Here is a 25,777-nt window from a genome sequence, read left to right as displayed (position 1 = left end):
ATGAAAAGATGCTTAACTTCATTAATAATTAGGAAATGCAAATAAAATTACAATGAGTCACCATTATACACCCGCCAGATTGGCAAAATACTAAAGTCTGATCATGCAACAGTTACTCAAAATGTGAAGCCTGGAGCCTACATAATGCTGACAGGATGTCAGACCGGCATGCCCTCCACCCCGCCATTGAGGGAAACAACTGAGCATTTGTTCAACGGTGAAGCTAAACCCAGTCATTCCATACCTAAACATTTATATACTTGGAGAAACTTATGTCCATTGGTGTTAGGATATATGTACAAGAGTTTTCATGGTGCTTTTCATAATATATAGAATCTGGCAATAAGTCAGATATCCATCAGAGCTGAAGTGGATTAAAAAATTGTTGTGTAGTCCGATGATGGAACCCTACCCAGTGATGAAAATGAAGGAACAAATACATAATGTTAATTGAAAATTATAAGACATGTATGACTGAATATACACAGCATAACTCCATTTATATAAATTTCAAAATCTGGTTAACATATTCAGAGATACAAACATAAGTGGTAAAGCTTTGAAGAAAATCTGTCTGTTAAAATTGGGATAGAGATCACCTTTATAGTAGAAGAGATAAAGATGTGATGAAGATTGACAAGACTCTACTTCTTGACTCGGGTGAGGGTTACACAGGGATTGGCCTTACAAATATTTGCTAAAAGAACATATATACCATATGTCATTTTTCTATGTCTGCCTTTCAAAATAAAAGTAGGAAATACCCCACATGAAGCGGTAAAAGCAAAATATTACACAGAAAATCACATCAGGGACATGGTAAGAAATTGTAAAGATTTCAGAATGCATTTGAAAAGACAAAAAAGGAACAAATAGTAACTCCAGTTTTTTTGGGGGGGTTGGGGGGAGGCTAGTGGGGGTACTATAAAAGAGACAGTTTCTTATAAAACTTAAAATACTCTTGCCATATGATCCACTCATTGTGCTCCCTGGTATTTGCCCAAATGGGTTGAAAGCATGGGCACACAAAAACCTGCCCATGAATATTTATGGCAGCTTTATTCATAATTGCTGAAACTTGGAAGCAACCAAGATGTCCCTGCATGGATGAGTGGATGAACAAATGTATGTGGTATAGCCAGACAATGGAATATTATTCAGTGATATAAAGAAATGAGCTGTCAAGCCACGAAAAGACATGGAGGAACTTTAAATGCATATATGACTATGAAAGAAATGAGAAAGCTAGATGCTATATGATTCTAATTTTATGAAATCGTGGAAAAGGCAAAATTCTGAAGACGGTAAAAAGGTCTGTGGTGGCCAGAGGTTCAGGGAAGGGAAACAGAAATTAGTAGGTAGGGCACCAGGGATTTCTAGGGTAGTGAAGCTGTTCTGTATGGTACTGTGAGGGTAGCTACGTGTTATACATTTGTCAAAACCCACAGAACATAACAACACAAAGAGCAAGCTCTCATGCATGCTATGGACTTTAAGTTACTAAGAATGTACCAATATTCCCATCACTTGTAACAAAGGTATCACACTGATGCAAAGATGTTGATAATAATGGAACCCAGAGGAGGAGCAGAGATATATAGGAAGTCTCTGTACTCTCCCTCCATTTTTTTCTAAACCCCCAAATCTAAAAACTTCTCTAAAACACGTAAAAATGGCAGCTGACAAAGTAACAAAAAATAAGCACATAAATTGCAAAAAGAAGATACATCAACAGAGTGACGATGTCTTCAAACTCAACCTTATCCAAATTAACTAAAAGAACAGAAAATCTGGACGCCTGGGTGGCTCAGTGGTTGAGCATCTGCCTTCGGCTCAGGGCGTGATCCCGGCCTCCTGGGATCAAGTCCAGCATTGGGCTCCCCATAGGGAGCCTGCTTCTTCCTCTGCCTGTGTCTCTGCTGCTCTGTGTCTCTCATGAATAAATAATTAAAATCTAAAAAACAAAATTAGAAAATCAGATCAATAACGATGAAAGAAAGTAGATTTATCAAAGAACGTCTTTGATGGGAAATGCCTAGTTCAAATGAATTTCCTGTCTCATTCTTTCGACCTTTCAAGGAATAGATCATTCTGTGTTCCTGCCCTGTTAGAGGCCTTTAAAAAAATGTGTCAAGTGCCCAAATGAATGACCAAGACGAAATTCATGCAACGCAACCTATTTGTCAGTCACTGTTGTAAGTGCTTTATTCAAGTTATCTTAGTAAGTATTTATCCCCGTCATTATGGGTATGTCCCATTAGTACCCCCATTTTGTATTTGAGAAAATTAAGGCGCACAGAAGTTAAATAACACACCCAAGACCACACAGCTAACAAACGGAGAGTGGGCTTTGAGCTCCACTCAGTACACTGCAGTGCATAAAGAGGGTCCCTTGTCCTTCCTTCACCTATAAAGAGCTCTTACAAAACAACGCACACACACATACATGAGAAGAAAAGGGACAAAAGACTGTGTTGGCATGAACCTTCTGAGAGGGCAGTGATGACTCATGCAGTTCCTCCTCTAAGAAACATGACCTCGGGGATCCCTGGGTGGCGCATCGGTTTAGCGCATGCCTTTGGCCCAGGGCGCGATCCTGGAGACCCGGGATCGCATCCCACGTTGGGCTCCCGGTGCATGGAGCCTGCTTCTCCCTCTGCCTGTGTCTCTGCCTCTCTCTCTCTGTGTGTGTGTGTGACTATCATAAATAAATAAAAATTTATTTTTTTATAAATTATTTTTTTATTTTTTATTTATTTTTTATAAAAAAAAATCCTTGTCTAAAAAAATATATATTTAAAAAAAAAAAAAAGAAACATGACCTCGGGGAGTGGGTAAGCAAAGACACAGACAGAAGGAGGAGGACAGAAATCTTCACAACCTGAGAGGAACAGCTGTGACTCCATCATAAAATGGAAAAGCGCTTCACATCACGTCATGAAAGAATATCTGATGACATAAGAACAGAACAGTAGCACGTTAAATGAGAAGAGAAGATTACGAAACAAGACTAGTTCAATTTTATAGAAAGTGTGTGTGTCACCTACACACATACCTGTAATTGTGTTGCTGATGCATGCACACAGACACACATGGAGACACACAGAGACACACACGGACACACACAGACACACACATAGACACCACGGACATACACACACACACAGAGACAAGATCGGAGAGACAGACTCCAAATGTCGACTGTTGTTATCCTTGGCAGATAACACTATGGATTTGCTTTAGTGCCTCCTTTGTTTTCACTTATCTTCCAAATTTTCTACAAGGAGCATCCACTACTTTCATAGTCAAAGTGTTTCATAAGCCAGGAAATAAATCAATTTTAGAACAACTTCCACCTTAAGTGAGTTAAGTTTCTCATTTTGTTTTTTAAATTTTAGGGTATCTCAGGGCAAATTCAGTTTTCTGCTAAGTCCATCCTGAGTCAGCAACCCGGAATTCCAGAAGAGGAGCTCATCACGGAAGGATGGAGAAGACAGAAAGAAGACAGGCAGACTGTCACAGGAACAAGGTCCCCAGATTGACAAGTAGCACGCAGGGGGATGGGGTGACTGGGTGACGGGCACTGAGGGGGGCATTGTACGGGATGAGCACTGGGTATTTTGCTATATGCTGGCAAATCAAACTCCAATAAAAAATACACACACAAAAAAAAGAAGAAGCAGCATGTGTGCTGGCCTTCATTGCATGGACTCAAAGAAGTCGCCACACTAGAATTTCTGCTCTGTGTAAGGACAAATGTGACTGTTGGTCAACCAGAACCAAGCCTGGGCTCAGCTGGGTGACAGAAATGAGCGGAGCCCATGGGTGCGCCCAAGCACATTGGAGCCCTGGCCCCTGGCCCCTTACCTGGGAGGTATTTGAACGCCAGCAGGTCCACTGTGGCCCAGGTTCTAAGCCAAGGCTTCTGCAGCCTGCGGCCCCAGGCTCGCCACACAGCCGACCTGGCATTAACAGACGCTTCGGTTACAGCCCACTGTGCGTGGCAGTGAGCCCAGGACCCCTAATCGAACCCAGTGAAGGCCCTGCCACAAAACCATTGGGGGAACAAAATAAATCTCTCCCTGTTGCAAGGGAAGGCTAGAAAATCCTTACAAGACATGTTTCGCCTTAGAGACTGAAGAATAACCTTCATGGCACATTTGAGACAGTGAAAGTGGAGGAGCTAGCAAGGCCCAGAGGAGCCCTTTGTATCCCAAGGCCCCACATCCATCAGGCTCCTCAAGCGAGCTGTGTCCAAGAGGGATGTGATTCCATCCCGATTCTGGCCCCTTGCCTCCACTCTCACTTCCAAAGAGGTCTGCAATACAGATGTGGCTTGTGTATCATCACATCTGCTAGGGCAGCCAGGACCATGCCGGCCACCCCTCCTCCAGAATCAGGACGCTGGACTCCCTCCCCTGCCCTCTGCAGCAGTGCCAGGCGTCTGGGGGAGCCCAGAGCTGAGCCCCAGAGAGGCGCCCAGCCAGGCAACCCTGGGGAAAGGCTCACAACAAGGGCTTGGATGAGAAACCAAACTGTCTCTGCTACAATGAAAAACTCTCAAGTGACACACACACGCACACACGAAGTAGGTCAATCCCCAAACATGATACCTGGTTGAGGCCTCAAATCTCACCCAGCCCAGGCATGAGGGAGATCCTGTTCACTAACGTGCATCGCTTTGGGAAAACCACTCTATCTCCATGATGGTGAGAAATCACGTTCCTCTCCTACAGATCAAAGAGCATTTCCTGCGGAGGCTAGCCCTGCTCCTCCGGCCGCGAAGAATCCACCTGAGCATACAGAACACCAGTTCCAGCACAGGGCAGGTGCTCAGTGAAGGAGTCTGACATTCTTGTCACGTGCTACGACGGCCCTGGGTGTATCCCGAGAAGCATCAGAGCAGGCCAAGCTCTGAGTCCTCATATCCTCACAGACGAGAAGAGCCGCCATAGGAATCACTAGGATGTGAGAAAGGAAGGGACCGGGACCCTGAGGAGGAGATGTAGGAAAATGAAAGACAGGTGATCAGGGCAGTCTTCCTGGAGGCAGCATCTGCAGAAAACCAAAGTTCTAAGGCAGAGCTTGGCAAGCCTCAGGCCCTGTCATGGCCACATCCAGGCCACCACCTGCGTCTGTAAGGCCCAAGAGATAAGAATGGTTTGGTATTTTTTAATGGTTACGTTTTAAATGGTTATTTAAGTAATGACATAATATCCTCAATTTTGCTTCTTGGCCAATAAACCATATATTTACGATCTGATCCTTTTAAAATGTCTGCCAACTCCTATAACTGAGGCACCAAAAAAAAAAAAAAATCCCAGATGGCAAATAAAAGCCATAGTTAATGCTCTCTGAGAGCGTACTGTGTGCTGTGTGTGTTGTGCCCTTCGGACACTAATGAACCTTCAGAATAACCCTGTAAAGGGATCTCGTCCCCCACTCTACAGAGGAGGAAACTGAGTCACAGAGACATTAGGGACTTGCCCAGACTTGCACCGGCAGTGAGGGTAGAGCCTGATCCAAAGCTGTTCTCTCAATCACCGACTTAGATGCTTGTCCAGTTCCCTTTGGAGAAAAACACGTGAGCCATGTGTTTCAGGACAGGACATGGTGTGAGAAACAAGCCCGTCTGGCTGGGGGACAAAAAGGAGGCAGAGGCCAGAGCTGAGAAGCAAAGAGAAACCAGCAAATCCTCTGAAGCCCTCAGCTCAGAACGGGCACCCCGGCACTCCACCTTATTCCACGGGACTCAGCGAGGCACACGGACCGGCCCAAAGTCAGGGGGCTCTCATGTCTTATGAAGGGAACTGAAAAAGTCACACGGCCAAGGGGCAGACCCAAGGAAAGCTGAAGCACTAGAGCAATAATTCAGCCAGCTGCACCAATTATTTTAGGACAATCTCCAAGATGCATTTTGGATGCTCGCCGGAGCTGACACGCTTCTCAGCCCGTGTACATGTTCTCTCCCTCAAAGCAAAAGCTCCTAAGGGGAGAGTCTGCGTCTGGCACAAGCCCTTGGTGTCATCCGCTCACATAACCAGCTGGGGCTAGTATCTGTACTACCCACTACCTTGAAAGTGAAGCGAGTAACATCTCCTCCATCTGCCACTTTGCACACCCTATAGGTTACGTCTATTCCATCTGCTACCTTGCACATGACTTAGGTGACATCTGCTTGACCCGCCACCTCGGACACAATGCAGGTGACATCCATTCCACCTGCTACCCAACCCCTTCATTCTGCTGCCTCTCCAGCAGGTTCCCCCAGGGAGACCTGAGCAGAGACAGAATGGAGGCTGAGAGTGCCCGGTTGTACCTCTGAGGCCCCATGCCACCCCGCACCACCCCTCAGGCACCCCTGCCTAATGAACACCCCTTCATTAGGTGTTCCTGACTGTTTGCTACCTGCCTCCATGCACACCACCTCCATGGCTGAAGGCCTCTTGTCTCCCATCCCTATTGCCTGTCACGCCCCACACACACAGCTTCTCTCCCCTCCCAGGTGATGCCTAATTCCTCAATTTTGTTTTTTTAATTTTTTTTTAATTTTTATTTATTTATGATAGTCACAGAGAGACAGAGAGAGAGGCAGAGACACAGGCAGAGGGAGAAGCAGGCTCCATGCACCGGGAGCCCGACGTGGGACTCGATCCCGGGTCTCCAGGATCGCACCCTGGGCCAAAGGCAAGCGCCAAACCACTGCGCCACCCAGGGATCCCCTCAATTTTGTTTTGATGGAGGAGCAATGTAAAGGAGTTTCATAGACCAAAGTCACTTGTAGCGCACTCAGTGAATTCAGAGCCCCGGTGGCTGCCCTGGATACCAGGGACCCCAGCCCATTCAGACAGAACTCTGAGGCCATGGGAGCAATTCTAAGTGGGCTGGTGTGTGTGTGTGTGTGTGTGCGTGCGTGCGTGTGTGTGTGTGTGTGTGTGTGTGTGTGTGTAAAGAAATGGGCCTTAAAAAATCTTTTGAAAATGCCTCCCCAAATTTGAATGACTTCCAATTCTGGTAATGAATATCTAAAATAATTCAAACCAACCCCTGTGCTAAACGAAAAAAAAAAAAAGACCTAGACAAAATATTTGTATTTAAAGCACTTAAAAATTAACAAGATAGTAAAAGACTCTGAGGTCCAGATAGGATGACAGCAAGTGCACAGAGAGGGCAGGCCAGCACTAGAAGCTGCTGTACCCTGTGGCATTTGTGATCCTAAAGGAACAGCTGGTGTTTTGATCAGCTTGCCTGGACAAGGGAACAAAAGCCATGCCCAAGGCCCACCCGAGGTGAAAGTCTTATCACTACCCATTCCATCGAGACCCCAAAGGTCAGCAGGGTTCACCAGGCTGAACAAGCAGAAGCACAGCCCCGCATCACACGTGTCCTCAACACACGCCCTTCCCCAGTATGCTGGGTCCTCCTGATGGCAATGGGTATGGTACATGCCTGCCTGCTTTAAGATGGAATATAATGCTCATTTGGTAAGTGGTTGTAGAAGTTCACTGTCGTTGAGTTTCTCTTTTTATTTTAGGATGTACTGTTGGTCATTCATATGATTTCTTTGATGGCCAGTTTTTGGTTAGAAACACAGACCTCCCCACCCCCGGGGGGCACTGGGTGGCTCAGTGGTTGAGAGTCTGCCTTCTGCTCAGGCTGTGATCCCGGGGTCCTGGGATCAAGTCCCACATCAGGTTCCCCACAGGGAGCCTGCTTCTCCCCCTGCCTATGTCTCTGCCTCCCTCTCTATGTCTCTCATGAATAAATGAATAAAATCATTTAAAAAAAAGAAAGAAAGAAAGAAAGAAAGAAAGAAAGAAAGAAAGAAAGAAAGAAAGAAAGAAAGAAAGAAAGAAAGAAAAGAAACACAGCCCCTGACCACTACATCATGCCTAAGGGAACACATAATTCCCTTATGACAATCGATTCTGTGACACGTTATACAGCCTCACGTAGCAGCTGACAACGGACCCTGCCTCCCGTACATGCAAATTTGCGAAATGCTGTGTTTATTTAAGCAGCTGAGCTGCTGGGCAGAAAGTCTAGAACCAGAAAATCTTGGGTTCAAACCCCTGTTCTGCCTCTTAGAGGCTGCATAGCCTTAGGCACGTGGCACATACCACCAAACCTCACCCTCTTTATCCATAAAATGTGGATAATGGTGATGATGACACCAATAATGTCCACCACACCCAGGGAAGCATTGGGAGGTATCAAATATAAGGCCCCGGATCTTAGCCTTAAGCTTCTGAGAACTGAAGCACTTAAGAAAAGCTTGCTATCAGCATTAGCAGAAGTGCGATCCTGGATACCAGAGCTTAAGGTAATACAGATACAGTAACAGTAATGCTAATAGTCAGTCATAGTAAGAGCTACTGCAAGTGGGCCAGAGTTGGCCTAGGTAGGCATCTAGAACTAATGGCTTCCACCATCCTGAGGTAAGTAATTTAAACACTAATATTTATATGAGGGAGTAAGATCCCAAGACTAGCATTATGTGGTTTGTAAACAGAAGACTGGCTCTCTGACTCCAGAGGCCTCTGGGTCTGGTTGGGAGATAAGAAATGTACACCCCATGGACATGGGCAGCTATGAGGCCCCACAAGAAAGGAAATGAGATTGTTTTGGGGCTGAGTGGGAGAAGGGCCAGGAAGGCAACCTAAGGTCCCAGGAGATTCAGAAATGACTTCAGGTGAGCCAGTGCAGAAAAGGTGGCTGTGGGTTACCATGCGCTGCAGGGGAGCAAGCAGCTCAGAATGTTCTCACCCAGGAACGATAATGGCAAAGAAGAGGCTTGAGAGGCAGCCAGCTGCACCAGGGGCCTCTGCCCTCCCTGGGCCGGTGATGGAACCAGCAGGAGGTTCTCTGCAGAGCCTCACTCACCCTCTCTGACATCGTCATGGGCCACCGGAATGCTGTGATCATCGCTGGCAGCTTTCTCGGAGTTCTTGGTTCTCACGCCTTTTCTGTTGCTATTTTTACCTAAAAAGAAGGAGAGAAATGCTTTTACTTCCACATATGTCAGAGTCCTCCCAAGACGGTGAGAGCTCAATCGTCTACTGCGTCCCCTGTCCCCAGGGACGGCACCCTGGACCATGAGGTGCTGGAAGTTTTAGAAGATGAAGCGTGTTATTCCCAACACCCGGGGAAATAAACTCTTCAGAGAGGAAGACAAACCATAAGAGACTCTTAACCATAGGAAACAAACTGAGGGTCACTGGAGGGAGAGGGGAGGGGGTAACTGGGTGATGGGCATTAAGGAGGGCATGTGATACAATGAGTGCTGGGATGAATCACTGAACTCTACCTCTCAAACTAACAATACACGATATATTATTTAATTGAAATTAAATAAAATTGATTTTTTTTAAAAGAAAGAACTACTCATAAAGACAATGTATCCGTGCAGGTCTTCGGTGTTCTAAGACTGCAAAAGTACCCTGTGGCAGTACTCTGACCCACTCTGGGGCCCAGAAAGTGATAACACACCTAATTGATAAAAAGGACCTGGCGCTCTGGACTTCTGACCCCAGAGCTAGCGTTTCCCACCATGCTGGGCTCCACCTTCCAATTCTCTCCAAGGGTCCTGGCTGGGTACCTGGGGGTGGGAGTGAGGGGTGAGGATGCCCCCACCAATTGGAGAGATTCTTACCAGGGCCTAGAAAGGCTACCTGCCCATGCCACTGGCCTCTTCGGTTTCCTCTCACACTGAGCTCCCTCTACTTCTGAAACACTGGCCTCTTCGCAGCCTTCACTGCACATGCTGTTCCTCCTCCTGGAGCACCCTTGCATTCACCTCTGTCTAATTAACTCCCGCTAATCATTCAAATCTCAGCTCTGGCATCTCCTCTTTTGGCTTTCCTGAACTCCCCAGCTAAATCAATGCCTCCTTTGATGGGCTCTGACAGCATCTGTCTTGGGGCGAGTTGCCTCTAAGCAGAGCTTGATGCAGGGGTTCAGCGGCATGGGGTATATTGGAGGAGGGCTCTAAAAGGAAAGGGGAGGGAGAAGCAGGATAGGGCAGAGGAAGAAGCTAAATAAGGCTGTCTTCCCTCTCAGCCAGAGGCTGACTCAGCTTGATCCCATGGGGACCTCTTCAACAGAAACTACACACAGCATTATCTCCACTTGGAGACAAGAAGCCACTTTTCCTACTGCTGCTTAGCCTCTGTGCTACAGATGGACCAACTGGGGAGTGAGAACCAAGCTTCCAGGGGCAATACTCCAGAGAAGGGATCAGCCATGAGCCATCACAGTCAAGACCCCAGTGGCTGGGACATGGGTATACCTGCAGGCAAGGGCCTGGGCGGGGTACCAGCAGCCCCCACTGCAGGTCCACACACCTGTGCTGGGCAGCAGCATCGCATGCACATGACATATGTTGCTCTGTTCGTGAGGGAAGGGACTGTGTCTGGTTTTGCTTACTGCTCTGTCTCTGGAGTCCGGTGTAAGCTGTGATGAATGAGTGAATGGACATACTAATGACTCACTGAATGACAAACAGACAAAAATAAGAGGAGGGGCAGGAGAAGGATACTTAGCTTGGACTTTAAAAATCAAGCTGAAATACCAAAAACATCTAGTGGACTGTGTGCCAATTAATGAATCATTTCAGGCTGTTCTACAGTCTCTCCCCTGCCCCCCAAAAAAGATACTTATCAAGAAAACCCTAAATCTTCAAAAAAAATTCAAAGGCCACACTGCGTCCAGCCAAGAGTAATGCTCTCTCCATCATGTTCTGGGGTGGTGTCTGCTGGGAGTATCATTCATTTTTCATGGAAGTGTCCCCCTCGGGTCCAAAAAGTAAAAAAAAAAAACCCAAAATTTTTGGAAAGGCCAGAGGCAGAGAGCTGACCCAGAGGACCCAGGAGCATCTGACATCAGCCTGATGTCACCTCAGCATTTGTCCCACTTCTGTGGGATGGTAGGTCATGGCCAGTGACCTCTGAAGATGGCAAAGATGGCCCCTTCTGAAAGGGCCTGGCTGGGGCTCTGTAAAGATCCTGACTGTTCAGAAAAGCTGGTGTTATAACCTTTAAGAGTGTGGAGTCTGATTTGGCAGAAAGATAAGATATTAAGGGGAAATAAAGTTTTACAAAATACATGAGGAAAAAGCCAAAGTTCTGGAAAAGAATGTTCCAACCCAATCCTCCCCAGAAGTCGGCCATTGGTTTGCAAGCCTTCTCTCGTGCAGGGCAACCTCTCTGGAGCCCCTGTCCCAACACAGAAGAGAGAGTCAAAGAGCATGGCCTGGTGACACAGTCAGGCTCACCTCCCGTGCATCGGATCTCGTGACACAAATGTCCCCAAGCAGTTCTGGGGAGTCAGTAAAGGCCCAGCTGAGGGGCAGATTTCAAAGCCCTGGGAGTCTGACTCCCCAAGGGGACCGACATGTGGGGAACAGGATCCCAGAGGGGCTGACAGACAATCAGAGACAGGGGACGTGGTTCCAGCTCATCACGGGCCCGCAGATCCTGTCCCAGCCCTGCCACTGCACTGACCTCGGCGTGTCCTCGGGGGCCCCACTTCACCATCGCTCATCAACAAGACAAGCACCTGCCTCGATAGAAGTGATGCAGGGTCAAACAATATATGTCAAGCGCTTAGGATGGTGTGTGGTCTGTAGCAACCACCCAACAAAAGACAGGGTCTGTCCTTCCATCACTGATTTGCCATCGAGCCCCCGTCACAAAGCCCCATTCCACCTGCTGAAGACCCACGGCTCACAAGTAGAGCACGATTCACAACCTGCAAGGTGGCATCTTCCTGGGTATTACCACGCTGGGACTCGGCAAGCACCCAGTGAGGGCAGGAAGCTTACTACGAACATGGAATTGCAGATGGGGACACTGAGGCACGGAGGGGGAGGAGGCCCTCCTGAGGTCGGTGCCAGAGCCACGAGGCGGGAGAGCCGGAAGCTGACTCTGAGGCAGGGCCCTCCCCAGGCCCATCGTCTCTTGCAGCGAGAAAAGCAACATACGGTCTGCAGAGATGAAAGAAGAAAGCACAGTGGAAGTAGTGTACAGAGAAGGAAATCAAGAACCCCATCTGGGCTGCGTGACAAAACTGAATTCCTTAAAAGTAGCAAGCGGAGTGCCGATGCGGGCCACATGTTCTATTCTGGTCTATGGCGATAAACATCATGCTTCTTGGTTGATAGGAAACTATTTTTTTCCCCTCTTTATACAAGGAGCTTACAGTAGCAACCCCCCAGAAACCGAAAAAATTCTTTGCTGCATATTTGCATTTTCCCCAGGAAATTCCAGCCCAACAGCATCTGCACTCTCTCTCGTGAAGGATTCAGCCCAGGGCCCTAAGCTCCTCTCCTGCCTCTTGCTAAGGAACCCACAGGAGAAGAAAGGCCTCTCCCAAACACTCTGCGGTTCTCCGGAGCTCCCCGGGAATGCAGATTCACAGGCCAGACAATAATCACAGCTTTCTAAAGCAGCACCACACATGCACGTCTGTAGGGGATCCTCAGGCACGAGAGCCAGCAGGAGTTCGCAGGTGAATGGAAAAGCCTCAGCAGAAGCGGCCAGAAATGCGAGCTCCATGTGGGTGTTAGCAGGAGAAGGGCCATGACACAGGGAGGGACAGCCTGTGTCTTAGGCAGTTCTGAGAAAGTCAAGCTACTGATGGAAACAAGAATCGGGAGACCGGATAGATCCTGAAAGGCAGGCTGAGTGGTTGAATGAGACACTTGCTTCCATTAATCAGTGACCTTGAAGGTCTGGGATGGAGATGGGGGCACGAGTATAGTTTTCTAAGTACTTTTTCCAGATCCAGGCCAAAATCAGCCAACCAACCAATCAAGCAAAAGCTTTCCCCTTCCCCCGTCAGCGGTGTCTTCCCTGGGAAACTGGTTGGCCATCCTGTGCTCTCTGGACCAGCCTTTTGTGCAGACTTGGTCTTCACCAGGGCCCAGGGGCATGAGGGCCAGCCGCTCCCAGGCCCCATGCAGCAGCAGATGCCTTCCTGACTTGCAACCAAATAAGAAGCCCTTTGCCCTTCTAGAGCCACCACACTTAAGAGCAGCAGCTGGGGATGTGCCGGGTGCTGGGGAGGGCACCGCTGGCACTTGCCTGTCTCGGTTTAGGAGAAATAGCCCGAGATGCAGCCTTAGGTGCAGGAGTGTATCTGGGAGGGGACTTCATGAAGTTCAAGTGAAAGAGTGGAGAGAGAAAGACCCAGAGAAGGAAACTCCAGGAATTCAGGTGCTGAGCAGGACCCCCTGGGACTCAGCCAGGCTGGAGACTATGGGGAACTGAGTAGAAGGTGTCCCTGAACCATGTCTCCGAGGGCGGGAGGCTGGAAGTTGACCTGTCACACCTCTGGAAACGTGGCTTATCATCATTCCCGTGTCAGTAAAGAATCCAAGGCTTGGAGAAGTCACACGCGCCCATGGATGGCAGAGCCAGCTTTGGTCCCGGCTTTCTCTGAATCCTGAACAAACTGCCAAACAATGACACGTACTTTGTGTGATTGAGTATTTCATAAAAATCTGGGACACTGGAGTCTTAAATTAACATTCGGGAGGTGTTTTGTGCCCCTCTCAACCATTCTATGATGCCTGGATGAGTAGCCAACTGGATGCCAGCCAGTTAAAGACACCAGCCCTTCCCCCTGGTCATCCAAAGATACCCTAATTTCATGGGTTTCATGATCCCAGAGTGGCACCTATGGTGGCACCTCAGAAGGCCACAGAGGGCAGAGGCCTTGCTGGAGATGCCAAGGCTGAGCGCTCAGGCTCCCTGGCCCACTGGAGATATCTAAAGGAGAACCTCACCTCCACACTCCAGCCTCAGAGGCCCTGGTCCCCCCCTTGTCCTGGCCCTGAAGGTACCATCCACCATGAGATCTGGTAGCCATGGACACCGGGGACACGCAGAGAACACGATGGCTAGTTTTAAGAACCACAGCATCCAGCCCAGCTTCCACTACCATGGGAGTGTCTCCCCTTCATTACCTACACACAGACCCTGTTTTCTGGAACCACGGGCATGGGCAAGGGGCATGCCAGCCTGAATAGTTGACTTTGGAAAGCATCTTGGAAAGAGAGGTGGTGTCTTAGAAAGCTGCTGGCTGATGCACATCAAGCAACATTTTTTTTAAAGATTTTATTTATTTATTTGAAAGAGAGAGAGAGAGAGAGAGCATGAGTAGGGAGCCCGACGGGGGGAATCGATTCCAGGACCCCAGGACCACGACCTGAGCCAAAGGTAGACACTAATTGACTGGGCCACCCAGGCGCCCCTCAAGCAACCTATTTTTATTAAATGTCCTTTCCCTCAGGGTTCTGTAGGGGGTTTATCTGGACAAACACTTTGGATTTAATTCTTCTAGTGAGTAATAGTGATATAATATCTTGATGTAAAGTCTTTGCTATTTGTTCACATGTGCTGAGAGCACTGTGATTGCTTTTAAAATACACGGCGGAAGACTGACAAAAACATTCTCCTGATCTTCACACTCCAGCTCTGCCCAAGAGAAGATGTTTCCATCCAAAGGCCAAACACAGCAAGACACTCTGAAGAGAGACCAGGCAAAGCTCAAAAGTGAGGCCCTTTCCAGCAAATGGCCTGCAGGACACAACAGAAAGGGCTTTGTTTACAACCACATATGCTCAAATAACAAGCCTTTGGTTATTTCCCCTGGCGGTGGGGGCACTGCAGAGTACAAAACCCAAACTCGCTGATTCTGGGCACAGACATACAAACAAACGTGGCTCGCCGCCCACTCTGCACATTCCACGGGCTCCAGACTATGGACCAGGACCACGGGTGTGATGCGGGCGTGCCCATACTCCAAACAGTGGCACATTCCCACCAGCCCTGGAAGAGAGCAACAAACAAACAAGCAGGAACCCCAAAGTAACCCAAGGCCCAATGGAGGGGGAAGAAAAAAAAAGTCCTCAGGTCACCAGTTTAGGGTCTGGTTTATTGGCCTGTTTGTTTCTTACCACCACTTGGGAGGGAAAAGGTAAATGACTTTTATCAACTATGGTTTACTTCTCTGTTCCATTTTATCCTCTCCCAGAAGTATGGTTACAAACCAAGCTCGTCAATTTGGAGATGACATATAAGGTAGGTACACCCTAAATCCACCCACATGCCAAAAACGCGGTCCCTATCTTATTCCTTGTGCTGGGATCACGGAAAGTGGGGACCTAGAACTCAGTCTCTGGATCCCAAAGCATTCCAACTGCAAAGACCTAGAAACTATTGAATTTGGCTAGCAACAGCTGAATAAATGGAATGAGAAAGAAGCAGGTAGTCAGGTCTCTAGAAAAAAGAACACTCTAAGAATCAATACTGTTCATCCAGCGAACGAGTGCGAAGAGCCCATTGGTGGAAGTATGTGGGTAGAGATGAGACAGCCCAGTGCTGGAATCCTACAGTAAACAAGAATTTGCATGCAATGACCACGTGGTTTCCTCCAAGTCCTGAAATTTTGGGATTAACTGGTGTTCACAATGACAACCTCAGAAACTGTCCAATAGTGAGTCCCATTTAATCTAAAAAAAAAAAAAAAAAAAAAGAGGTGCTCAGGTGCACCTGGGTGGATTAGTCGGTTGAGCATCTGCCTTCGGCTCAGGTCATGATTCTAGGGTCCTGGGATCGAGCCCCACATCCGGCTCCCTACTCAGTGGGGAGTCTGCTTCTCCCTCTCACTCTGCTCCCCACCTGAGCTTGTGCTCTCTAGTGCACTCTCTCTCAAAATAAAATAAATAAGTAAACAAATAAGAGGTCCTCAGGTCTGTATCCTGATGGTAAGAGTGGTACAGAAATCGGTACATGTGAAAAAACTGCAGAGAACTTACACACACACACACACACACACACAGAGACGTTTATGTGTGTGTGTGTGTGTCTCTCGTGAATAAATAAATAAAATCTTAAAAAAAAAAAAAAAAGATCCCACTCTCTTGAGCATATCAGAGCTCTGTTTCTCTGGGAATCTGTCAGCCCCTCATGGAAAAATGCAGTGGCCTCAATTAACCAAAGAATTCAGTTGTCCCAGCCACCTCCAGGAGAATGTCAACGTGTGATATCCACTGCACATTGTTTTAAAAGATTTTATTTATTTATTCATGAGAGACATAGAAAGAGAGGCAAAGACACAGGCAGAGGGAGAAGCAGACTCCTTGTGGGGAGCCCGATGTGGGACTCGATCCCAGGACCCCGGGATCACGCCCTGAGCCAAAGGCAGACACTCAACTGCTGAGCCCCGCAAGGCGTCCCAGATGGAGGCATTCTTAAACCAGTCTCCTCCACTTAAGGGTCCAGGGATGGAGGGTTCCACTGGCCAAACATCCAAAAACAGGGGGAAAAAGGAGGACAGGAGTTTTAAGCTGGGATAAGTGTCCCACCTTGCTTGTCCTAGCTGGGGGGGGCGGGGGAGGGGGCTCTTACAAGCCAACCCAGGTCATGAGAAAGAGTGGCAGGCCTGGGAAGCAGCTCTCCCAGAATGCCTTGAAGCTGAGTCTCTGGAATTTCCAAGGACTTTTTTCCAGTTTGGGGTTCAGTGACCCAGCCCTCAGCACTGTGATGACTTTTTCAAAGCTCCCCCACCCCCCGCCTCCCCGCCAACCTCTGCATGGTAACAGGGGCAGAGGGCGACCCGTGCTCTCCGCCCCAGGACCTCACCCAGCACCTGGTGTTGAACAGGTTCTTGGTAAGCACCTGCAGATGAGCGGATGAGCACAGCTCTCAGCGAACACACTGGAAGCTTTTGTGGAAAAGCTTTTAAAGCGACTGACCAGGCAGAGAGGTAGCAGGTACAGGCTTCCTTTGAAGGCGAAGACACCAAGTCCCAGGAAGCTGAGTGCACAGCCCCAGACCTGGGTAGTACGGGTGGTCTCCAGGCTCAGTCCGGGGATCCCTCCACCTTCCCCTTCCCCCTGCCATCCCCGCACCAAGCCCCAGAACCCGACACACGCGTCTCCCTCCCACCAGGCCCAGCACCGCACTAATCACACAGCAGACACCAAAACCAAAAACACATGCAAATCTGACTCAAACTACCAAACACAAAAGGCCCTGAAGCACAGAAGGGCTTTCAAATTTCCCAAGCCAGAGAGCGACACGAAGTTACTTAAACTGTCAGCGCCTACGGTTCCTCATCTGTAAAAGAAAAAGAACACCCTTCCCTCAGCCACTGAAAGGGGTAGATGAGACAGTTGTACATCGGGCTCCTAACAGGCACAGCAGATGCTCTACAAACGGGACTGTCTCCTCATCCCTCTGCCATTAAACCACTGTGGTTTGACACATCTTAATTCCCATGATTCCCCAGAAGATAGGGGAAATTCTGGATGGTTCTGTTGAAGGTTACACAACTCACAGAACTGCCTGCCCATCCGCAAGCTGCTCACACAGGGAAGCCTGGCAGGTCGCCCCCCACCTCCACACATGCGCAGAGGGGCTGCTGAGCTGGGTGCACACCCTCAGGAGTCCTGTGTCCCCACCTCCCCCCGCCCCCCGCTGCCTCCTGCTGACTTTCTCAAGAGTTGAACCAAACAAAAGCAATCCCTCCCTGCGCGCCAGGAGCCAAGTAATGGTGCCACCAGCATGGATCTCCTTTCAAGGAAGGCCGTTTAGGAGGCCGGGGAATCTGGCCACAGTCCTGCGCGCTCCCCAGTCCTGAAATCCTAGGACCACAGCGCTCTGCAATTTGAGCAAAGAACAGTTGGAACAATTAAGAGAAAGTCTCCCCGCTCCCCTTTGCAAGGAGTGAAACCGAATGGAAGTCATTTGCCAAGACAGGGCTGGCAGGGGCGGTGGATGAGAGGAGGGTGCGCGCGGCTGGGAGGGCGGCTGGCGCTGCAGGCTGCCAGGCCCGGGCTTCCCCTCCATCTGCAGCGCTGGAGCCTCCCCGCCAGGGGCTGTGCCGTCGGGGCCACGGGGTGGGGGTGGGGGGGACCCCAGGAAGCGGGAGGGAGCGGAGAGGCGGAGAGGGGACGCCTGCTCGGGAAAGGCTCCCTGCTGAGCTCCCCCCAGGAGGCCTCTGTGCCCAGGCAGGCCAGCCCTTCCCGAGGCCAGACCCTACACTCACCCCCAAGCAAACGCCCTGCAGGAAGGCGTCGGGCAGGGGCGTCGGGCAGAAAGCGCCTTGCCCAGCCCGGTCCGTGCAGCTCCGGGGCGCGCGGCTCCGCCTCCACCTGCGGGGCCCAGGCCGGCCGGGAGGTTCGGTCCCTCCGCGTGCGCGGGCTCCCAGCCCCCGGGGCGCGGGCGGGGGGTCACGGGGGGTCGGGGCTCCGGGGTCCCCGACACAGCGGCCCGGGAGCCGCCGCAGGGACAGGCGCACGGCCACGGGCACCCCTCGGGCCGCCCCGCGCGCGCAGTTCCTTACCTGGAGGCGGCGTCTGCGGAGCCAACCTGTCGGTCCCGGGCGCCTTCTTGGGCTTGGTCGCCTTCTGGGGCGGCCTGGGCTCGGCCGGGCTTGGCCCCCGCCCCCCGGCGCCGGTCCCCGCGGGCAGCGGCGGCGGGAAGGGCTCGGGCCGCGGCTCCCGGCGCGCGTAGTAGGGCTCGCGGCTCCAGGTCTCCTGCGCGTGGGGGTCCGGGGCCTGCAGGGCCGCGCCCTGGGCGCGCAGCGCGGCCAGGACCACCGCCAGCGGCGCGAGGGCCAGGGCCAGGGCCAGCGCGGCGGCCCCCCGGCGGGCCATGCCCGCTCCGCCCCGCGCCCCGGGCAGGGTCACGGGCGCCGGGAGCGCCGGGCGGGCGGCGGGCGCGGGCGCGGGCGGGGGGCCGGAGGGCAGCGCGGCGCGGGGCGCGGGGCGCGGGAGGCGGCGGCCGGGGCGCGTGTGGCCGGCCCGCGGGCTGGGCCGGGCTGGGCTGGGCCGGGCCGGGGGCGGGCGCAGGGGGCCGGCCCCGCCCTCCCGCCTGCCCTCCCCGCGCGCTGACCCCGAGGCCCCGGGGCGGCAGGTGTCGGCCCGGTCCCGCCGCCCCGACGCGCGCCCGGGGAGCTGCCCCGCTGGGCGCCCGCGGCCCCCAGTCTCCAAGGGGTCCCGCCCAGGAGCAAGCTCGGGCGGGCTCGCAGGTGGGAGGCGCGGCCCCGCCAGCTCAGAGGATGGCCCCGCGGCCCGCAGCGAGGCGGTGGCCGGAGCCTCGCTCCCAGCTCTCCCGACCCCTTCTCCGTCCCTGGCCCCGCACCGGGCACCGGTTCTCCACGGGCCATACAACCGTTTTTCCGCTCAGCTTGACCATGATCCTATTTCAGCAGCTGTGAATAAGGAATTCCTGAGGCCCCGCGAGTCCCCAGAGTTCGGGGTAGTCAAGTTTCCGTGACCCTGGAGGGCCCCAGCTCCTGAGACAGGGCCTCTGTGGGACAAGACGGGGAAAGCAGAAAGCGAGTTCCCCCAGGGCTGCCATCCTGAAAGTCACAGAGGACATTTGGGTGGTCCAAGGAGTAGGGCTTGCCCAGGGGCGGGGGCAGGGGTGGGGTCTTCTAGTTGGCAGGGAGCTTGCTAAGTTCTTCTGAGAAAGTACTTCTGTCCTTGGACCACTTTGTTTTGGTCCTTCGGGCTGGGACTGGAGAATGGAAGCCTGCAGGGCTTTCCTACCGCTGCTGTTACAAACCACTGCAAATTCAGAGGCTTAAAACAACCCGTTTTTGTTGTGTTAACAGCTCTGCAGGTTAGAAGGGTGAGCTGGGTCGCTAGACTGAAATCAGCAGGCTGCACTCCCCGCCGAGCGTCTGGGGAAGAACCTGCTTTCCGGTTCACGTGGGGTGCAGGTCCAGTTCAGTTCCACCAGGCGGAAGCGGTCAGAACTTGCTGGCCGTCAGCGCCGCCAGTCTTGACTCCCCCTGCCTGCCCGCATTCCTTCTCACGCTTTCCATGAGGAGCTCTAGCAGCTTCTCTCTGGTCCTTTTATGTGGGCCTGACACCTCAGAGCCAGCACTGGCACACTGAGTACCCCCTCCACATCCGTGGCTTCAAATCTCTCTGACCTCCCCCATCTACATCTTCCCTCCTTCCAGTTGGTGGCAGAGCCCCTGTGATTAGATGGGCCCACCCAGGTCATCCAGGATAATCCCCTCTTAAAATATCGACTTCAGTCACATCTGTACAATTCATTTTTGCCATGTATCCTACTCACAGGTCCCGAGGATTCAGCTAGGGAGGTCTTTAGGGGCCTTCTGTCTACCCCAGGGATGGACTGAGCTACCACCTTCCCAGCCCCTTGGAACCAGACATCCTAGGATACCACTGAGCTGAATCTGGGCATCCGGGCAAGGCCTCCGCACTTCCCTGGTGTCTCACGAGCCTACACAGTGGGCAGGGCTTGGGCCAGGCAGCTGCCATCCTCCGCCACTGGCCTCTCCATTTGCCACCTCATTTTCTCTCATTGTCCCCACACAGGCCGCCTAACTAGACCATCCTTTAACACAGGTCTTCTGGGGTCCCAGGCCACAGACCAAAGAGAATGGCCAGAGTGAGAACAGGAGGCTACAGGCTGAGGCAGGACCCTGCCCTGTCTCTAAGGGCCAAGAAGCCTTGCGCCTGACTATCAACAGGCCCCACATCTGCTGAAAATTCCGGAATCCAGAGCCAGCAGAGGTCTCCAGAGTGACAGAGGAGGAGGGCCCCCTTCCCTCCCACCACTCTCCACATAGGCCTGGTTGGGCCCGGTTCATGAGCCCCTGTGTATCCTGGCCCACTCTCACCCCCGATATATCCCCAGGGCTCACTCATATGGGGCTCTTTTATCTGAAGCCAGACCCTCCAGACAACAAATCAGGGCTTCAGTGGCAAAACAGCAGCAAGTGATGCACTCAGAAGTTGCAGCTAGCTATATGAAGCCCAAGCATGAGGACCGCCTAGAATCTCGCCAGAAGGGACCTAGAGCCCACCCAGACAGGGTGGCACCCTGCACCAACTCCATCGGAGCCCCCAGGGTTTGCTCAACATGCAGATGCCCAAGCCCCACCCCAGACTCACAGAACTTTTTGAGAGGTGGGATTGATCATGGGCATGTCTAAGAAGCTCCTCAAATCATCCTGATACAGGGAAAACTTGAGACTGACCTTCTCTCTCTCATTTTACAGAGGAGGAAACTGAAGCCCAGACTCACCCGAGGACACAAACTAAGACAGTCAAGACTAACCTTTGTCCAATCATTAAAGTCGGGCAGTATGAATCCTGGTAACCCCAAACACATAAGTCCTGAAAACATTTCACTTTTCTGGCACCTCGTAGGCAAATAAAATAACACACGTTCTCTGCAGTGTCTGGTAAACGTTTAGAGAATGCCCCCACTCAAACGTGAGGCTCAACACATCCCTAAAATCAGGAAACAAATCCCACTAATCACTCTTCTCCCTTGAATGGCTTGCTTGTTTGTTTTCCACCGAGAGACACATAATTAAAGCAAGCAGAACAAAGAGAACGAGAATTGATTGCATCGACGCCAATTCTCCCAACACATCACAGCCTCCTGCACAGTTTCTGGAGCTGCCTTTGTCTCCCTCCAATTCCCTCCCTCTGGGGCTGCTCGCCTGAAAATGAGCTGGGCACAGCCAGCATTCAGTGAAGTTTAAGAAGGCAGGATGGCCAAGCTCACTCATTCTCTTCATCCCCAGGTATCATCCTGCTTCTCAACCCAGCCATCGGCCCCGGAGCCTCTGCTCATCTTCAGGTCCCCAGATCAAGACTTGGTCCCATTTATGGTTTACCTTCTACTGCATCTGACATCCCAGGAAGTCCTAGTGCTTCTGGTGGCACATATTCTTGAACTCACCTCTTCCTCTGTTCCCTCTGGCAATGGGAACGCTGTTCCCATTGGTCAGAACCCCGCGCCAGATTGTTGGAACACCTGCCCAGCAGGCCTCCTTGCCTCTGGCCTCTATGATTTGCTGTCCACCCCACCGGAGAAGCTACTGAGTTTTCTCCCTAAGACACCAAATTATAATATTGCTGTCCTATACCAATCCCACCTAATCCCTCCGCCTAGGATTCAGGTTCACCTGCTCACCCACACTGAGCTCTCCCGGTTCACCCATGGCCGCAAGCAATACGGCATGCTCTTCGTTTCCCCTTACACAGTGTCTACAAGCTCTTTATAAACCAGCAATTACTCTAATCTGCTAATTTTACATCCTCCACAGAAACACAGGAGTACAGGAACAGAAACTTCTCAATAAATTCTTGTTGCTTGCCTAATCTTGGCAAAGGGTTTTTTGTAGCATCGTCAAAGAGGGCTCTTTCTGAGATCTTTTTGTTCTCAACCTAATAATTTGTTTATTTAGCTTAAGTCTGGGATCCTAACAAAGGGCTGTTCACATCTCTCAAGAGTCTTAAGTGGAGCTTGGTAAAAAGTGTTAACTTTTCTTGGACGTTTGCCATGCTATAAAACCAAACCCTCCAGCAGGGTGTAGCAGCTCGGGGGGGTCGGGGGGGGGGGGGCACACTTGGAAACCAAAATGGCAGCTCAGAATCCCTCCTGGGTTTGTCTGAGTTTTTAAAATGGTGATCTTTAAAGTCAACCCATTGTTGGCTTCAGTTAGGAACCTGGTACGTGCATTTCTGTTAAGCAAGGTAAGCCGATGTTTATTTACTCGTTCATTCATTCATTCCTGAGACTCAGGATTCCATTAAGCCAATTTCTGTTATACAACATAAATCTGCACTTGTCACATAATCTTCAAACACCTTACAGAGCTAATAATTTTTCAAATATTTATGAGCCACACAGCAAAGATTTATGTTAAAGCTGCTTGACAAGGAACAATATAGAGTGTACAGGTCCAGAGGACGTTCTGTTGAAACAAATGTTGTCAAGACATCAATACTTTTATAGCATTTTTCATAACGGACTTTCACACCTGCTCATTTCCCTAATTATCCCGGAGACTTTACACTTAGAGAGAATGAAGACGGAATTGTGGGTTTGTTTTTTTTTAAGATCAGTAATTTGAAAAATTAGCTGCTATATAAAGAAGAATACATGCTCAGACACAGTCATTGCTAAAAATATAGTCTTGAGATAGATGCTCACAGAGAGAGATACTAAGTTGTTATGGCAACTATGATTATAATTACGAAGCTGGAGGGTTTTTCCCGTTCATTACTGTGTTGAGATGTGGTGGTTTAAATGACAGCGTCCTTTGTAATGTCCTCAGTCTCATTACTACATAATTATCCATTTCATATTTAATTTTCAACATGTTTGTTCTTACTCCTGTGCTCTGTAGACTCAGCATCTTCTGATAAGCCTTATTCTTAGTTCATGGGTCCCCCTGCGACCCAGATCCCTTCATCACTGTTGCCTCTACTCTGTGATTTCATTTTCATTTTGACCTGGGGAAATTGGCATTGGCTTGAGATATTCCATTTGTAAACATAAGACACTGTTTGTGAAACTGTTATGAAACCATGCCCAAGGACACTTGGGGAGACACCGGACTCAGGATAGCCAGAGACTGCTCACCAGCCCCGGAGAGCCAGCATTTCCTGGTCACGCTACTATGTCCTAGACAACTACCAGATATGACCCCATCTAAACTTTGTGCTGGTTTTTATCTATTTGTACCCCATCCACTCTCCATCCCTCTCAGCCCTCTGTATCCTGGAGCCTGACCCTTATGGGTTGAATATCCCTGCCCTCTGGTTTCTGATTGGTCATGGTCAATGGGAGGAACCAGCAAGAGAGAGAGAGAGAGAGAGATCTGAGTACTTCTTCCCTTTTCCCACAACCCTTCCTCATCCCTCCCTGCTTTGGCCCTAGGAGTCCTGGTGGTGGATGCATCCTTATTGCTGCCCTGAAGCCCCGCTCCTCGGCTCCAGTTTTTGCAGGCTAGTGGGTGGTGTTAACCTTAAAAAAAATAAAACTGCCAGTTATGTCACCAGCAAAAGATGGGTTTATTCAAGAATAGCAGAAAATTGTAATCTGAAATAAGTTTTGGCAAAAGCACAGGCAAGTCCAGAAGACAAAGGAGAGGAACACTCTTTAATAGAGGAAAGGGAGGGATGCCTGGGTGGCTCAGTCAGTGAAGCATCTGCCTTGGGCTCAGGTCAAGATCCCAGAGTCCTGGGATCAAGCCCTACATCGGGCTCCCTGCTCGGCAGAGAGTCTGCTTCTCCTCCTGCTTGTGTGTTCCCTCTCTCTGTCAAATAAATTTTTTTTAAAAAGTAGAGGAAAGGGGGATGTTGGGAGAGTTCTTATAAACAAAATGTCCATTGTAGTTTTGAAGCATGGTAGCTTCTCATTGGCTGGTCTGTGGCCATCTCTCATTGGGTGGGCTGTTGTCAGGGGAGAAGAAAAAGCTTTCTTTCTCCTGCCAGGTAACAAAGTAATGTCCACCTCTCAAGGTCTGTCTCTTCCTGTTGGATTTGCAATTGGAGACAAGTGGTGGGGAGTGAGCGCTCCCCCTGCTGGCCTCCGGCTCCATTCTAGGGAGGGCTCCCTTTGTTAATATTCATGGCAGTAATGAATTCCTGCAGGCTTATGCTTGATGTCGCTAGACTCTGGTGCCTCAGCCTCCCCTGTCTGTCCCCTCAATCCTGACCATGCATCTGGGCTTCATTCAACTTGCCTCAGCTGTGTGTGCCTCTGTTCCTGCTGGGTGCCTGACTACATGATACTCCCCAGGCCTCATGAAGGGAGAATGACTCTCCCCCACCTGACAGCCCAGGAAACCAGAAACAGTTCCATCATTTGCTGAAAGTCACCCACTTAATAAGTGATTCAATCAGGAACTTGAGCTCCAACTGTCCAGCTTCAAAACTTCTACCTTCAGCAAACCCTTCACAATCTCAGGGTAAAGGGAATTCTGGCCCACATGCGGTCCAGCAAATCTCTAGCCATTCCTTCCAATGGAGTTGCTTAAGATCTAGGTTCCTCAAACTTAGAAATTCTGGAGCTGCTCCTGTGGTCACTTAATGCATGAAGCCTCAAAGATAAGGAGCAATAATCTTTTTTTTTTGCATGAGGAGAAACTCAGTGCAAAAGACTAAGAAGCTAAGCCTAGGAAGACGCTGCCCTGTCCCCCAGCAACCTCCCCTTCCACGATGCTCATGGGGCTGCCACTCTAGCCCAGAATCAGAAGAAAGGGTTTGGAAGGCCTGAAACTCAAGCCCCACCCCCACCCCCACCTCCCTACCCCCTCAACACCCCCCCACCCCCGTCTAAGACGTTGGGAGGTGATGCCAGCAACGTCTCAGTCTGAGCAAAACTTCTATCCGTGATGCACAAGGAAGGAAAAAAGAGAAGTCCCAATAGAAAAAACAGTAAAGAATCTTAACAGGCTACTTATAGAAGAGAAAACATAAAAGGCTAATGACATGTAAGGAGATGCATTGCCATTAGTAATCAGGGAAATTTAAATTTAAATGAGGAGGTATCCACTGGCAACCATCAGCTGGGCAGAAATGGCAAAGCTGGATCATGTCAAGTGTCAGTGATGATGTGGGGTCATAGGAGCCCCCAAACCCTGCTGGTGGGTGTGGAGACAGGTGACACCAATCTGGCAGGCAGAGTCACGTGCCCTGATGCATTCCAAATGAACACATGTCCACTATCCTCAAATGCCCATTATTTGTTTTAGAGAAAATTACCAGCCCGAAGAAAAAGAAAAATTTAGCTGAGAAGTGGTTTTTTTTTCCTGCTCAAATGCTCGCACCGATAGAGAATAGCCCATTGACTCACGATGCGCACCACGAAAACAATTTCTATGTTGCCATTGGAAAACAGAAGACTTAACTGTTTTTTTTTTTCCCACGGAATTAAAAAAACCTATCAATTTTATGGCACTATCTTCTAGAGTCAGCCCAAATTAA

General features: G+C 50.3%; 1 protein-coding gene across 2 annotated transcripts in view; it reads right to left on the bottom strand.

Moving 5' to 3' along the window:
* The window catches only part of CPXM2 (carboxypeptidase X, M14 family member 2), a 126,819-nt gene extending 108,124 nt beyond the window's left edge, over positions 1-18,695 (bottom strand). For both annotated transcript variants that reach the window (XM_041746187.1, XM_041746188.1), the window contains exons 1-2: positions 18,352-18,695; positions 8,884-8,982 (exon numbers count right to left, since the gene is read on the bottom strand). In XM_041746187.1, the coding sequence (XP_041602121.1) occupies positions 8,884-8,982; positions 18,352-18,664 (412 nt within the window). In that variant the 5' untranslated portion in view covers positions 18,665-18,695. The remainder of the gene's footprint in view (positions 1-8,883; positions 8,983-18,351) is intronic.
* Positions 18,696-25,777: the final 7,082 nt, after the last annotated feature.

The sequence above is a fragment of the Vulpes lagopus genome, chromosome 2 (genome assembly GCF_018345385.1).
Source record: "Vulpes lagopus strain Blue_001 chromosome 2, ASM1834538v1, whole genome shotgun sequence".
Classification (NCBI taxonomy): domain Eukaryota; kingdom Metazoa; phylum Chordata; class Mammalia; order Carnivora; family Canidae; genus Vulpes; species Vulpes lagopus.
Note: the sequence above shows the minus strand (reverse complement) of the source record. Positions and strands in the feature narration are given on the sequence as shown.